General features: G+C 36.5%; 1 protein-coding gene across 9 annotated transcripts in view; it reads left to right on the top strand.

The window, feature by feature from the left end:
• Positions 1–15091, top strand: part of KDM6A (lysine demethylase 6A) — a 154868-nt gene that overhangs the window by 98109 nt on the left and 41668 nt on the right. For 5 of the 9 annotated variants that reach the window (XR_004778484.2, XM_050708905.1, XM_050708907.1 and 2 more), the window contains 8 exons: positions 4707–4833; positions 7591–7689; positions 8061–8280; positions 8842–8976; positions 9421–9576; positions 10225–10320; positions 12919–13023; positions 13637–14032. Coding sequence is in view for 8 of the 9 variants with exons in the window: in XM_050708905.1 (XP_050564862.1) it covers positions 4707–4833; positions 7591–7689; positions 8061–8280; positions 8842–8976; positions 9421–9576; positions 10225–10320; positions 12919–13023; positions 13637–14032 (1334 nt within the window). In the remaining variant the exon portion in view is untranslated. The remainder of the gene's footprint in view (positions 1–4706; positions 4834–7590; positions 7690–8060; positions 8281–8841; positions 8977–9420; positions 9577–10224; positions 10321–12918; positions 13024–13636; positions 14033–15091) is intronic. The other 4 variants (XM_050708914.1, XM_050708910.1, XM_050708913.1 and 1 more) reach the window with 3 other exon arrangements.

Raw genomic sequence — 15091 nt, 5'->3', positions numbered from 1 at the left:
GGGAAATATTTTAATTAAACTTACAAAATTAAAAAGCTCTTAGACTTGCTGCAGTATCTGTGCCACAGGTTTGGGCAATGAGGGGGTGATCTTTCAGAGCCAAGAGTACAGTAGTTAGAATTCTGTATTCTTTGAATTCTGAATTCTTCCTCGGGGAACATCCCTTGAACAGCCAGGTTAAGGGCAGTAAACCAAAATACTCTTTTCTGCTGCAGAATAGAAGAACACTGCAAATGAGAATTTTACTGTTTCTTTCTTCATAATTATTAGTGGTTAATAAAATACATGCTCTTCTAACTAAAATGTTATCATCAGATTCCATAACAGAAGCTACCAAAAAAGTGAAAAAACACTACCTTTTAAAATTTGTCATCTCCCATATTTATAGAAAGCTGATAAATCATTTGTAGACAAAAACTTGTAATGGGTGGGTAGAATAAATTACATTTGTCCTATATGCCTTCTAAAAGTATTTCCAGAATATTTTGTTAAAATTATTCAATCCAGTGCAAATTCTTCATTCACTTTCTCCATGTTCCTCATCTAATTTATTATTCCAAATATTAATTTAGCCTGCTTATGCCCATCTCTTTTTTTTTTTTTAATTTTTTAATTTTTTTCCCTTCACACAGTGGTTTTTTAATTCAAATTAGTACCTGGTACTAAGTTACGGCCACAATACTTTTTTTTTTTTTTTTTTTTGTAATGCCGGTTGTGTATGTATTTGGAGTGGGCTAATTTGTTTAGCTTTTGATTTTTCTATGTGAAATAACAAATGAAACTGCTGGAGTCTTGATGCTGATCTTCTTGTCACATGACAGCGTTCCTTACGTTCCAGTATCCCCTTTAATTTTTTATTTTTGAAAATTTTTTTCTTTAACTTGGTACTATCCCACCTAGTATAAATTGTCAGCAGTTTCATCCAGAACAGCTACACATAAAATCAACAGGAGATAGACTGCCCAAAACAGCTGACCAGTGCTTTTTCAACTCTGTTTGACACATTGCTAGACTAGAAGCAAAGGCATGGTTGTATTCACGAAATCATACCACAGGTCTCTGTGCTGTCAGTCAGAACAGTGCTGTCTAAAAACTGGATTCACTTCCCCTGTTCAATCAGCATAGGGCACCTGGTTGTGATAGTGGGGGTAGCTTCTGTGTGGAGGAAGGGACAGAGTGTTTTTAACCAGAACATTCAAGGAACAATACCGTTTCTTTTCCTCTTTGCTGCTAATAGTCCTGTTTATCAGAGTGTGGTGTTTATCACGGATCTAGGTTCTAGCAACTGATAATAAAACACCTCACAAGGAAGCATGGTCCGGGTGGTACAGTGCTGCTTAGAAAAAATAATAGAAAATCTGCCATCTGCCAGAATGCTACTGGCAAAAAACAATCAGAATGTATTTGTATTTCTAGATTGAACTTTTTTTTAACGCAAACAGAAAAATTATTTTGGCATGAAAATACCTTTTGTTTATTTTCCTTAGCTAGTTAATGTTTATTGAGCAAGATTTGAAATCTAGGGAAGTTCATATGTTGTTTGGGAGAATTATTAAAAACTTTGCTCCTGTTGCTGTTCTCCAAAACAGGTCATTGTGGAAGAGAAGCTTGTGATTCTCAGAGAAATACGTATGTGTTTGAGCTGATGCGTGCTAATTAGTTCCGATAGATCTAACAGGAAGATCTGTGCAGTTGGATAAGAACAGTTTGTTTCTTCTTTTTAACCACAATTCATTTGCTTTCCAGACAATAATTCGTTTCACCACTTTGCCTAAAATTACATTAAATAAGGACAGCCGTACCAGATGAGACTGAAGATCAAATCTGTCCCAGTATTCTTTCTCCAATTGTAATTAACAGTTGCATAAGGAGGAGTGTAGGAACAATGTAAGCATCTGCTTTTTCCCAAAGCACTCTCCCAAGGACTTTTATCTGGGGGCATTCCTAGGAGGTGTCTGTATAATTGGATGAGCCATTGTGAGATACTAAAATAGGGAAGAGGCTCATCTCTTCAGAGTCTGAGATGATGTTTTTCAGGGGAAAAGCAATTGCCGTAAGTTCAGCATGAGAGTGATTGATAGGCATAAAACCAACTGAAGCATGAGCCAGGCTGGAACGTGTTCTTGCAGAGGAAACATGGTTATTTGTTACAAATTGCATTGTAAAGTCCTGAAAATGAGCCTGGAACATGGACAAAATCAGCATTTTTGATTATAATGCTGAAAAGATCCCAGAAGTAGAAGAGCATTCAGTATTCTAGTTGACAATTTGAGTTAGGTCTTGCAAAGGAGAAACTAGACAGTTCATCAAGGTTTTTAGATTGCCATCTTTCTATACATTCTTCCATTTTATGCATGAGGAAAAGAGAGATCCAGTTTCCTTTACCTGTGCTGTTCTAGTAGAAAACTTTGTTCTCCCTCTCCTGCCTTCTGCTTTTTTCACCTCCCCTCGGGTAGGCAGATAAAATCAGGAAGCAACACTTGGTTCAGCAGTGAAACTAGATAGGCTTTGGTAGTTCTCGTTTCTGTCTCCTAGAAGTAGATTCTTGTTTCTTATCAGTGAACCTCAGTAAAGATCTGAAGATACAGCATGTTATCTCTCAGTCCGGCCAGGTTCAGATTAAGCATAAAATAGGCATCACCAGACAACACTTCGGAAGATTTGGGAAAATGTTTAATGTCTGTTTTAACCATGTTTAGACTTTCTGAACTATTTATTACCTTTATCTCACTGGGGCTTTGCCTACCACTTCACCCGATACATTTTATCTTTACTATACAATTGTGCAGGTGCATTCAGATAACCACCCTCACATAAACCTTTTTCTTAGAGCACGAATGTTTGCTATGTGCTTAAGAACTTCACTGACCTGGGATTTGCATAAAAATTGTGGTTTGTTTATGAAGTCCATGAAAGAATGTTTTGTATGTTATGTATCTCTGCAAAAAAGTCTGCTTTTTTTTTTTTTTTTTTTTCCCTGATGGGCAGTGTTTTGACTTGATCTATCTTTAGACAAGATAAAGTACTCTTGTCAGCACTGTAACCGCTTGACTTCTAACCTGGTATTTCTCGCAGTCCATGAAATATTCAAACTTAACCTTCTGACCACAGTTTCCATGTGGAGACTTGGAAACTTCTTAAAACACCTCGAGCAAATGTTGTTCAGTAGATAGAATTTTCGCCTAGATTGCCTATTTTTAAAGCCTGGAAGTTTGCCTTCTGTTTGCAAAAGTGTCACTGTGACTGTTGATAAACTATAAGCTCATGGAATTGAAAAAAAATATCCAAGGTTTGCATAAACTGATACAGCGTTTCACAAGGGGTCATTTTTGAGCAGGATACTGTAAAAACAAAGGGACAGTCTGTTGTCATATCTGAGAGTTTACAAATGTTTGGCAAAAAGCAATGGGTTATTAATACAAATGCAGGGAGATTAAGCAAACAGCAAGACATTATTGACCGGTGTGGTAGGCAGAGACTTCAGCAAGTCAGCAGCCTGTTACAAAGGACTTCCTTGTACTCATGATACTAACAGCAGTAGGATAACTTTGTGACTGCTTAAAGGGGATTCTTCTCCCACGTGCCTGGTGACAGGACGAGGGGGAATGGGCTAAAGTTGCGCCAGGGGAGGTTTAGGTTGGATATTAGGAAGAACTTTACTGAAAGGGTTGTTAGGCATTGGAATGGGCTGCCCAGGGAAGTGGTTGAGTCGCCATCTCTGGAGGTCTTTAAAAGACATTTAGATGTAGTCCTTAGTGATATGGTTTAGTGGAGGTCTTGTTGGTGTTAGGACAGAGGTTGGACTCGGTGATCTTGGAGGTCTCTTCCAACCTAGATGATTCTGTGAGTCTGTGATAGAGGCAGATAGGAAGAAGCTTAAGTAGATGATAAAGGAGCTTTATTTGAAATGGTAACCAAGTCTTACATCATTGCTAGAGCAGAGATGTACTTTAATAGCATGTAAAAGATGTTTTGGGGGCATGGATTGCAGAAGGCTATTAAAGCGGAGATAAATAATTAATCTAATGTAACTAAAAAAGGGAAGGATATGGAAAGATATCGTGTGGTCAGGTGAGAAAATAAAATGATCTTTTTGGCAGAATTTGGTATGTAGATGAGAGGTGATTCTGTTTGCCAAGGTAAAAGGAAAGAATGTTGTAGTGATGAAGATCAAATGACAATGTATGAAAAATTTAAGTGGAGATATGGCATTTCTTACCAGTGTTCTGTTGGGGAATGGTACAAATATTAGGATGAATATCAGCATTTAGAAGGAAAGGGTAAACTGATTATAATATACAGATAATAGTTATACCACCATTTTCCCTGTAACATTTTTCACAATGACAGTAAAGGTGCCTCTGTTCAGAGAAGAAAAGAGTTAACATTTTCAAGTTAACTTTTTATAGAAGAAGATTGAGTGGTTAATAGTTATGCTTCTAACCTTGTAGAAAATGCTTTAAACAAAAATGTTTTAAAACCACCTGAAAGTAATTTTCACTCTAGGTCCTTTCATCTTGTAATTTTAGTATAGAACATAAAAAGTAAATTTTAAAAGTTTCATTCAAAATAGTGTATGTAAGCAATAGCATTGTTTCATATTCCTATTTTTAAAGAGGAACTAAAGCTGTCAATATCCTGCTGTGCCAAAGCATTAAATAGTCTTGGAGAATTTCACTTCTGCCATTTATGGATTCTTTCTGTAGGCTGGATGCATCACACCGTGGATCAGCTTGGAGACAAGGCAACCAAGGAAAGTTATGCTATACAATATCTCCAGAAATCTCTAGAAGCGGATCCAAATTCTGGTCAATCCTGGTATTTCCTTGGAAGGTGAGAGATGACTTTATAGACACTCTAACTGTATTTGTAGCTTCTTTGAGGATACTGATTATTAGGAGTTATCTTTTATGTTGTCCTTAGCAGCTTTGGAGGAAAAATGAAGGGAAAAGATGTATGTATCTACTGAAGTCTAATTTTCTGGAAAGTGTGTAGAAAGACAAGGTGCAGACATATTTGGGATGAATATAGATTAGAAGTTGAAATGAGTTGTATTACCTAAGTGGTCTTGCTTTTCTTGTAGTTGTTACTCAGTTTACACATTTACACTAATGTCAGTCTCCCCTGCTTCTTTTTACTTTTCTGATTATTCCCTGATTATTTTTTGTCAAAACCTCACTTCTAGTCTCAATCAATTTCAGCACTAAAATACAAATACTTTTTTCAGGTATACATTCAACTGCAAACAGAATAGATTACAACTGAATATTAGGCCAGGATAGCTCAGGTGGATCCATTTTAATTTCTACTTATGTGTTGTGTTCATCTCTACTTGTGCACAGCATTTTTCACTTGAAAATTAACTCACTCCAAGATGTAAATTTTATCAATTTGATGACTCTTCTTAGTCTTCTTTTAAAGAAAATGGGGTGCTTTATAAACATGCCAGCAGTAACTCTTGGAATATCTGGGTTTAGGAGAATAGCAATCCAACTTCCTTTCTATAAGCTTTGAAAGCATTGAGGACAGTATAAGTCCACGTGTGAATGGGTCAGTTCTGTTGAGAAATACATTAAATAGAAATTACACAGAAAGAAAATTAATATACTAACCTCAGTATTTTCCAGCTCAGTTTCTTGGAGGTTCTTGTCAAACACAACTAGAACACACTGTTTTTGTCATCCTAGTTACATTCCTGCAGCTGGTCCTTTAGGACAGGGCTTTTAAACCAGCAGTCTGCAGGCCAAGGGAGGAGCACAGGGGCACAGTGAGTGTGAAGGGCAGAGGGTTGGAGTAGGAGTGGGGAGAAAGGAGAAAACTAGCCAGGGATTGTCTGGTTCATCTTCTCATCTGCTGGCATAAAAACCTGCTTTTTCTTTATTCCTCTGAAGTCCCATTCCATGCGGCTAGAGCTAGTTGATTTCTTACACAGAAGCAGGGCACAGCCAGGGCTCTGTGGAGTATTGTGGGCAGCTGCTGTGCTCTTGCTGTGCCTAGGCTTTAATGTGGTTGGGGTGAAACCTAGGACCATACAAATGAGGGTGAGGAATGGAGGAAAAGGGTGAAGAGAAAACCTAGTCGAAGTGTCCCTTACACTCTACAGGGAGGACTACACTGAAATGTTTCTGTGCTTCATTCTTCCAATCCATATGCTGGCAGGAGAAAAGGAGAGTAATAAGGTTACAGGGCTTGTCTGTCTGCATTTGCTCTTCCTCTTTTTCTCTCTCCCTGTGTATTCTCTTGTGTTATTTCTTCCGCTTCTGGCCTTCCACCAAACTGGGTAGCATGTTGATTTAAGGCTAGCTTCCTAGATAACTTGCAAAAAATATACCACCACCACATCTCCGTCTCCACCCCTCTCTAATCCCCCCCCACCCCAAAAAAAAAAAAAAAAAAAAAAAAAACACAACACCACGCCACCCTTTTTAAAGGTTTGTTGGATGCTTAATGTTACTGTTATCCTACTTGGAGTCTTTGTGTATCTGTTAATCAGACAGATTTCAACATGCCTATTGGAACTTGGGTTAGACTGTGATTAAAATGATCTTCTGAAACATTGTGTTGAGATTTAATGGGTCTTTTTAGACCAAGCACCACTAGGTATTAGAGTATTTTCTAGTGAGCCTTAAGAATATACAGAATATACAGAAGTGTAGCATGTTTGATAGATCTTCACCTGTACTGGTTTGCTTCGATATTATTTTTACTAGAATAAATTTTCTCTTGTTATTTATCTGCTTTGAAAGCTGTGAGTTCTTTTTCCAAGAAGGAAACTTACTACAAACAACATAAGGAACAGAGCTATTGTAAACAAACCTAGTAAACGCATATGCATTTTTAATATTTTATTTATTTGAAGGTTTTCATTTTAAAAAGGTAGGTATATTCCCTGTGGTATAATGGTAGTTCTCTTTCAAGACCTGATATTTCTGCTTATAATGCCAGAATACCTGTGAAGTTGTAGTATATGCCTAATATTCAAGTAAAAAAACACAAAAAAAATCCAGACAAGCAAGGTTTTTTTTAGAGAATGTCTTGGTCTCTGTATGTGGTAAAACTGGTATGTTGTTCATTACTTGAAATCTTACTGAAATATGAGAAATGCATAAAAGAAATGTACAAGGCAGTCAAGGACCATCTTGATTGAATTAGCCATTATCTCTTAATGATCATGAAACACTCCGTGTAGAAGATGATATTTTATTACGATAAGTTTCATGAAATAAGTAGCATAATTGTTTCTTTAAAATGCTGTCTGTACATAAATATTTTTCCTATTGACCACTGAGATACTGTAAGCAAAACAAATGCAGCTCTTCAAACTGTAATGTGACTTCTGCTTTCCTTATGAATGCAGTAAGCTAGGGTTTAAACATCTCTGGTGTACTTCTCAAATAAACAGTTTGTAATATATGTTGACAAAGAAATTTGAGTCTGCTTGTGCCCAGCGCTCAGAAACAGCAAATGTTTGGATTCATCTAGATGAGTATGTATTTGCATGATTTAACATTTATCAGACCAGTCTTGGTAAGCCATCCTCACTGATTAACTTCTTTAAATATTACCAAAGTTCTTTTTTTCTTCTCCCAGGTGCTATTCAAGTATTGGGAAAGTTCAGGATGCCTTTATATCTTATAGGCAATCTATTGATAAATCAGAAGCAAGTGCAGATACATGGTGTTCTATAGGGTAAGAATGAAACAGGGTAATACAGTGAAATTCAATGCTAATGCATACATATAAATGAAGAAAACCAGCTTTTTAACTCCTTTTTGCTCTCAAGTGGACCATAAAGCTTTTTTATTTCTACCATTGTCATCAGATTTGTCTGATTTGATGTTTAAATATTATGTTTATATTTGCTTTCTCAATTTTTAAAAATAATGAATATGCTTTGTGTATGAGCTTTGCATGTTAAGATTTTGTAAATATGTTGTTTATGCTTATTGCTGTGCTTTATATAACAGCAAAGTTTATTAAGGGCTGTGGGGTGGATATGTATATTTCATTGTATTTTGACTTTGTTATTAATTCTCAACTTCACTAATCTTTCTATTCAGTGTGCTGTATCAACAGCAAAATCAGCCTATGGATGCTTTACAGGCCTATATCTGTGCTGTACAATTGGACCATGGCCATGCTGCAGCCTGGATGGACCTAGGCACACTCTATGAGTCCTGCAACCAGCCTCAGGATGCCATTAAATGCTACTTAAATGCAACTAGGAGCAAAAATTGTAGTAATACCTCTGCACTTGCAGCACGGATAAAGTATTTACAGGTAAAGCTAAAGTTTTAAGAAGCGGGAAATACTCTTCCAAATACATATCAGAGGGGAGGGGTGGAGTAGCACACAAATCTAACTTGCAGTTGTTTGTGGTGTGTATAACCTGTTTTCATATGTATTGTAAGCATATCATAGCCTGTAATATTTTATTTCTTCATTTTTAAGTGAAATTTAATTCCTTATAAACTCTATTTCGCACATTTAATTAATGCATACTGTTTTACATCACTTCACTTTTTCTTTGTATTGTCTACATTTTTAAGTTCTCATAACGTAGAGAGAGAACACACACACACTATCTTTCACTCTTGTTTGCAATTTCAGAAAAAAAGAATTATGAGACCTCTGAATCCAGAGCTCATCTTTGTTCTGATTCTCACAAAGGTTTATATTCTGGTTACCCTCTTTATACTTAGCACCTTTCTAAAACCCCAAATTTTAAATCTATCCTCTCTTTTAAGACATAATTAGCTACAGCATATAGGAAGATTTCATGGACTTGCTCTTACTAAAGTAGGCTTGTGTTAAATTTGCTTTTTACATAATTTTTCCTAGGCTCAGTTGTGTAACCTTCCACAAGGTAGTCTACAGAATAAAACTAAATTACTTCCTAGTATTGAGGAGGCATGGAGCCTACCAATCCCCGCAGAGCTTACCTCCAGGCAGGGTGCCATGAACACAGCACAGCAGGTGAGAAGTTGGGTTATGTTCTGCAGGTGCCCAGCTTTAAGGGTTCTTTACAATCTGTAGTGGTCAAGCTTATTTTATGGAGTGCAGGACTGGCTTTTAGTAATGAAAAGCCTTTGATTTATTTGCAAAGGTATACTAGATCAAGAAGTAGCTCCCTCTAATATGGGAGAAAGATGGGGGTACCAATTTAGAACCTTTGTGGATTTTCATGATTTTAAAAGATTTCATCTTAAATAGAAATGCTGCAGTGGTTTAATAATCCCTTGAAAGGTACACATTCCTCCATTGATGACCATATGGAAACTGATTTTTCAGTTTTTGAGATCGGCTTCAGAATATCTGCTCAGCCCTTTTAAAATATGTGGGCTGTTAAAATATGTAGTTTAAAGGAAACAACTACGAATATATAGAACCATATTTTTGTCTTCCTTCTGTGATTCTTAGGCTTGTAAACCTCATCATCCAAATACTGAACCTGTACTAGGCCTCACTCAAACACCAATTTCACAGCAATCCTTGCCACTACACATGATTCCTTCTAGCCAAGTAGATGACCTGACCAGTCCTGCCAAGAGGAAAAGAACATCTAGTCCAACAAAGGTATATATTCTGATGAACTAAAGAGCCCCCTACCAAAATTCTATGGAAATATGCACTAAAGTGATGCAGCATGCACAGAATTTGTGCTGTAAATTTCAATCCTTTGGCATCAAGGTGGGGAATGTTTTTTAAAAATTTTAAAGAACATTTTTCAGTGATATGTTTAATAAGGAGGTTACAGTTCAGATAGGAAGTGTGAAAGGGCAATGCAGATTGCTGGCACTATACTACAATCATAGTTGTATAAGTGAAAAAATAAAGTCGTAGTCTGATGATAGAGAGGGAGACAACCATGTCATCCTGTCTATTGCCTTTGCTTATATTTAGAATTCAAGTGTTTCATCATCATGTAATAGTGTTATAGTAGATAAAAGTATTCAGTTTTAACGCTAGTGTACCTTTAAGTTAATTGCATAATTTGATTTGATTGTTTCTCATGGTATTAGGAATCATTTACTTTTTCCTTTTAACTGCTGTGGTACTGTATGGGAATGGTAGAATGAGGTTTGGTGTTCTTTAGTATATTCTCTGTGTATATTGCTATTCTTGAAACAATGACTAGTTTTTTCATAAGATAAAATCTAGATATGAAAAAAATGATGTTAACCATTTGAAAGTCAAGCATTTTAACGTAATGTTTTCTCTCAGAATACTTCAGATGTTTGGAGCAGTGGCCATACAGTGTCACATCCTCCTGTACAACAACAAATTCATTCTTGGTGCTTGACACCACAGAAATTACAGGTAAATATGTTAAAGGGTCAGAAGCTTTGATTTTTTTGTTTGTTTTCTTTCCTTCTTTTGAGAAAATAAATACTTTGAGTTTCACATTTCTGATAATCAGTGAGAAAGAATACACATTGGGTTAGTATTTATGGATTCCCTATGGAATCTGAAAGATTAGCTATATAATGAAATCATCTTCAGTAGAAACTGAAGGTTTACATTGTTTGAGTTTTATAATGTAAGTAGGAACATACAGTAATGCGTTTTTCTTAGGATGTTTTAAAGATAGATATGCAAATTGTGACACTTGTGAGCCAAGTGAATTTTGCTTCTTGGTGTAGTGTGGGAGATATTGAAGGAGGTGTAAAAGCATCGTAGCATCCTCTTTTTCCTGTCAGGTAGCTTCATGTATCAAACTGCATAAACAAACTTGCACATTCTATAAAATGTGATTATTCAAATCAAATTTAACATATTTCTATGAAATTTTTATTTTGGAAATGTTGCTTAAGGTCTTTTTTGTCACGATGCTTTGTTGTTTCTTCAGTTCATTAGGGCTTGCAGTGAGCTTCAGCAGGAATTTCTGATTTTGAAAATCAGGCATAGCTGGAAACTCTCACCCATGTATCACAGATACTGCTTTGGATACAGGGAAAAATAAAAGGGAATACAGTGCAGAGACAGAAGGCATTCTGATTGACTGAGCAGTATTCCCCTTAACACCCAATATAGATCTTCAGCTGTTTCTTTATCTGAACAATGCTGGCTGTACAATGCTGCATAATTTTTCCTTCCCTTCCCTCCATCTTTCACCCCTCACTGCTTTGGTCTTCCCTATCTTCTGCATTTCTCTCTCTTCATGCGTTCTCATTATTTCTGTCTGCTTATTTGATGTTCTACTACTTTTTCACCTTTTCAGGCGTTGTTACAGTTTTGCCTTTTCCAGATCCAACTTCATCATCATTAAGCGGCATAAGTAGGCTTCCCTAAGTATGGGATAATGGATTTGCTAGCAATAGTTTGACAAGGTTCCAGCACACACAAATAGGAAAGCCAGGAGGATATGATGCAAGGGGAAAGTGAATAAAAAGTTTATTATGTGTTTTAAATCAGCCTTTTGAAAGTGGCACCTCAGAGGCTGGGTACAGCACGTAGCATGTCCGAAATGGCCCAGCTAACAAAAGCAGGTGGGGAAAGGGCTCTGTGGCTGCAGAGTAGCCTCCAGGGCTGCAACATGCCAGTGGAGGAGGGATGGGTGTTGGTTTCACAGAGCTGATGGGCAGTAAGAGCACCGCTGTCTGCAAAGCCTCTGTACCCATAGCACTGGAGGGGAGCGCAGACTTGCCTTTACTGGCACTGGGACTAGGCCAGTCTTTCTGATGCCTGCTGCCCTGTTTAGATGTCTTCTAAAAAAGCAAAATAACAACTGCAGAACACAGTTTTCGGCTTCTGTTTATATGCACAGTACATATACTCCCATGGAGACCCTGTTTTCATCTCACAATCGCTTATATAATTGCATTGGTCTTATTCATTGCAGTGCCTCACAGAGGGACTGTTAATCCAGGGAGTTTGGAAGCTACTGTTAATCCAGGGAGTTCCGCATAAACTTGTCTTTAACCATTTTTTCATACAACCCTGGATTTTTTAGAAACACATTTTGCAAATATGTTTCATCAAAGTAGAATGAACCATATTTCATTTAATACATTACTTCCATGTATGTATTACTAATACAACATAATCAAAGCAAAGGAAATTAGAAGGATGTAGAAAAATTATATATGCAGACCTGAAACCAACTGAAGCAAACCTGATTTGGTCATTTTGATTTTTTTCCTTTTTTCCCTTTTATTCTTATTTTTTTTGAAGGGACTTAAAATGATATAAAATAATTCAGTACTTAAAAACAAGAGAAATATCTGTATGTCACATTTTGCGTAGTGCAACTTTTGACCTCCGTTCCACACACATATCTCTTTCCTTCTCAGATAGCTCTTTTGTGTTCCACAGCTTCAGCATTTGTCATACTTCTTTAAAGCAGTCTTATTGGTAGAATAAAGGTTTCAAAGGAACACAAAAATGAGTGCTTGTAGTAATAAATACTTAAATTTCAGTTGTAAATGAGTTCAGTATTGTATCTTAAGATACCGGTTTCTGTAATTGTTATATAGTTTTCTGAGTTCTTCATATTTTCTGGAGAAGTTTTAATGTGTGACTATAGGTTGAATTGACTTTGTACTGAACGACACTAATAAAAGAACATGACGATACAAAGATAGCTAAAAACATAATGATAATAAGAATTCCATATAATCATGCTTTAAAGTAGTTTTCTTTTACAATACCAGTTCACTTAATTTTATGAAGTGATAATATTATATACTCAAATCATTTTGAAAGTCTCTGTAGTTTTAGTGACTGCTAATAAGGTTTCGTTACAGAATAGTATAAGGAAATATGTCTTAGTCTGCATTAGAAATCTTGATCATGTTTTCAGCTTTGCAAATCTTGCCTTCATTGAAAATGTTTAGTAATGTATGCAAGAAAGTTATTAAAACTTGCACACAACTGTAATGATTCTGAACTGTACTGTTGGTTTGGGGTTTTTTTCAGCACTTGGAACAGCTGCGTGCAAACAGAAATAATTTAAATCCAGCACAGAAACTTATGCTGGAACAGCTGGAGAGTCAGTTTGTCTTGATGCAGCAACACCAGCAGGTGAGAACAAAAATATTTTTCTGTTCTAGAAAACTTTTATTGATGATGGTGTCTGTTGTGTTTCTTGGATTCTTAAGAATTTTTATTGTACAGAGTTCTCATGCCCTTTACTACATTACATTAAGTCATCTTATTTTTTTTTGTATAAAGTTTAATTGTGGCTTACTGGTTGAAACTTAATGGTTTTAGTTGTGTTTTATTATAGGGCTACCAGAGAATGTAAAACTTTTCAAGCCACACTTTCAAACTAAAGTGAGTGGATGCATCTAAAAGCAGTCTGAGTTGAAAAATACTTACTTGTAGTAAGCCATATTACAGCATATCTCTCCTGCTCTCATTGTTCACTTCTTTCTCTCTTAGTGTCCAACTTTAGCAGTAAAATGCTAACACTCAAACTGAAGAGCCTAGAAGAAAAGTGTGCCGATAGCTTTACCTTAAAATTCATTCAGCGCATTTGTGAGCATGAGTCATCTTACTTCTCAAAAGCAACTGGGAAGATGTCAAAATCAATATAAAGCTGAAGCCATATGCAATAAAATACACAAGCCTTGTATGATCCTTACTTCTTAAATTCTGTAACTAATGTTCTTGTGCTTTGTTCATCTTCCGTTAGATGAGACAAACAGGAGTTGCACAGGTACGATCTACTGGAATTCCTAACGGGCCAACAGCTGATTCATCACTGCCTACAAACTCTGTCTCTGGTCAGCAGCCGCAGGTTGCTCTAACCAGAGTGCCTAATGTCGCTCAGCGTGGAATCCGTCCGGCCTGCCCCGGGCAGCCTATGGCTAATGGACCCTTTCCAGCAGGCCCCATTCCCTGCAGCACAGCAAGAACGCTGGGTAGTACAGACACTATTTTGATAGGCAATAATCACATAACAGAAAGTGGAAGTAATGGAAACGTGCCTTACCTGCAGCGAAACGCACTCTCTCTACCTCATAACCGCACAAACCTGACCAGCAGCGCAGAGGAGCCGTGGAAAAACCAACTATCTAACTCCACTCAGGTATGCAATTCCAGTTTACTAGTACAGCATGCTAGGAAGGCGTAATAAGCAAGTCGCCATTTGAAGTCTCTCAGTTGCCAACACACGTTTTCTGTTTCCTAAAGTTGATGACATGCAAGTCAAACATGTAGTGGGTTAAACCTACCTGTTGCATTTTGTTGTTTAAAATATATGCATTAAATCAAATATCTCAGGATAAAGAAAATGATCATAAATCAAAGAGTGCAGTTGCATACTGCTCAACTTCCTACCCTTCCAGAAAAAATTCTTTACCAAGCATTTGTACGTCTTACTGTTGCTTCTTTAGTGTAAAACATTATGACTGTGTTTGTAGTAGGAATGTACGTATTTCATGGAAAGCTGAATGTTGTAGTCATTTTTGTCATTACACTGTCATTATGATATAATCATTACCCATATTTTGCTTCTGTATGATCTTTCAAAATTAACATGTAGCAATCAATCCCACACAGTTACTTGCAGAAAAAAAATACTGTCAGTAAAAATCCATGGTTATTAAAGTGTATAAGGGAACTTTGTGTATGTGTGTGCTGGAACTTTAAGATGGACCTTATCTTTTAATTTCAGCCCAAATGTCTATTTTCTAAGACTGTATTCTGAGACTTACCTTGTGAGCCTAACAAGGTCTTGTGGAGGAAGATACCGTAATGATATAATTCAGTTTTACCAGATTGGTTATAGAGCTTGATAGAATATTGTTTTCTTCCTCAAAACTTTGTAAATTTCTTGCTTAGTTATTACTGCATGTTATTTTAGTCTAATGTTGAAGAATTAGAGAACAGACATGTACATACATGCCTAGTTAACTCCATATACATTGCAACAAAAACTGAGATAATACAGGAACGTCTCATGCACAGTGTTATTCAAAAGTAGAAGAGCACTATAACAAGATCTTTAAAAACTTTATGTCAATAATATTATTTACATGACTTATAAGTTTGATTACCTGTTGCTTGCATTAGAATTCATTGTTCTCTTTCCTCTGTGTTGTCTAAAAGTTCTGCACTTACTAGAGATGTATCTGCTTAATATTAG

Source organism: Cygnus atratus, chromosome 1 (genome assembly GCF_013377495.2).
Source record: "Cygnus atratus isolate AKBS03 ecotype Queensland, Australia chromosome 1, CAtr_DNAZoo_HiC_assembly, whole genome shotgun sequence".
Lineage (NCBI taxonomy): Eukaryota > Metazoa > Chordata > Aves > Anseriformes > Anatidae > Cygnus > Cygnus atratus.
This window is presented reverse-complemented; position numbering and strand designations above follow the sequence as displayed.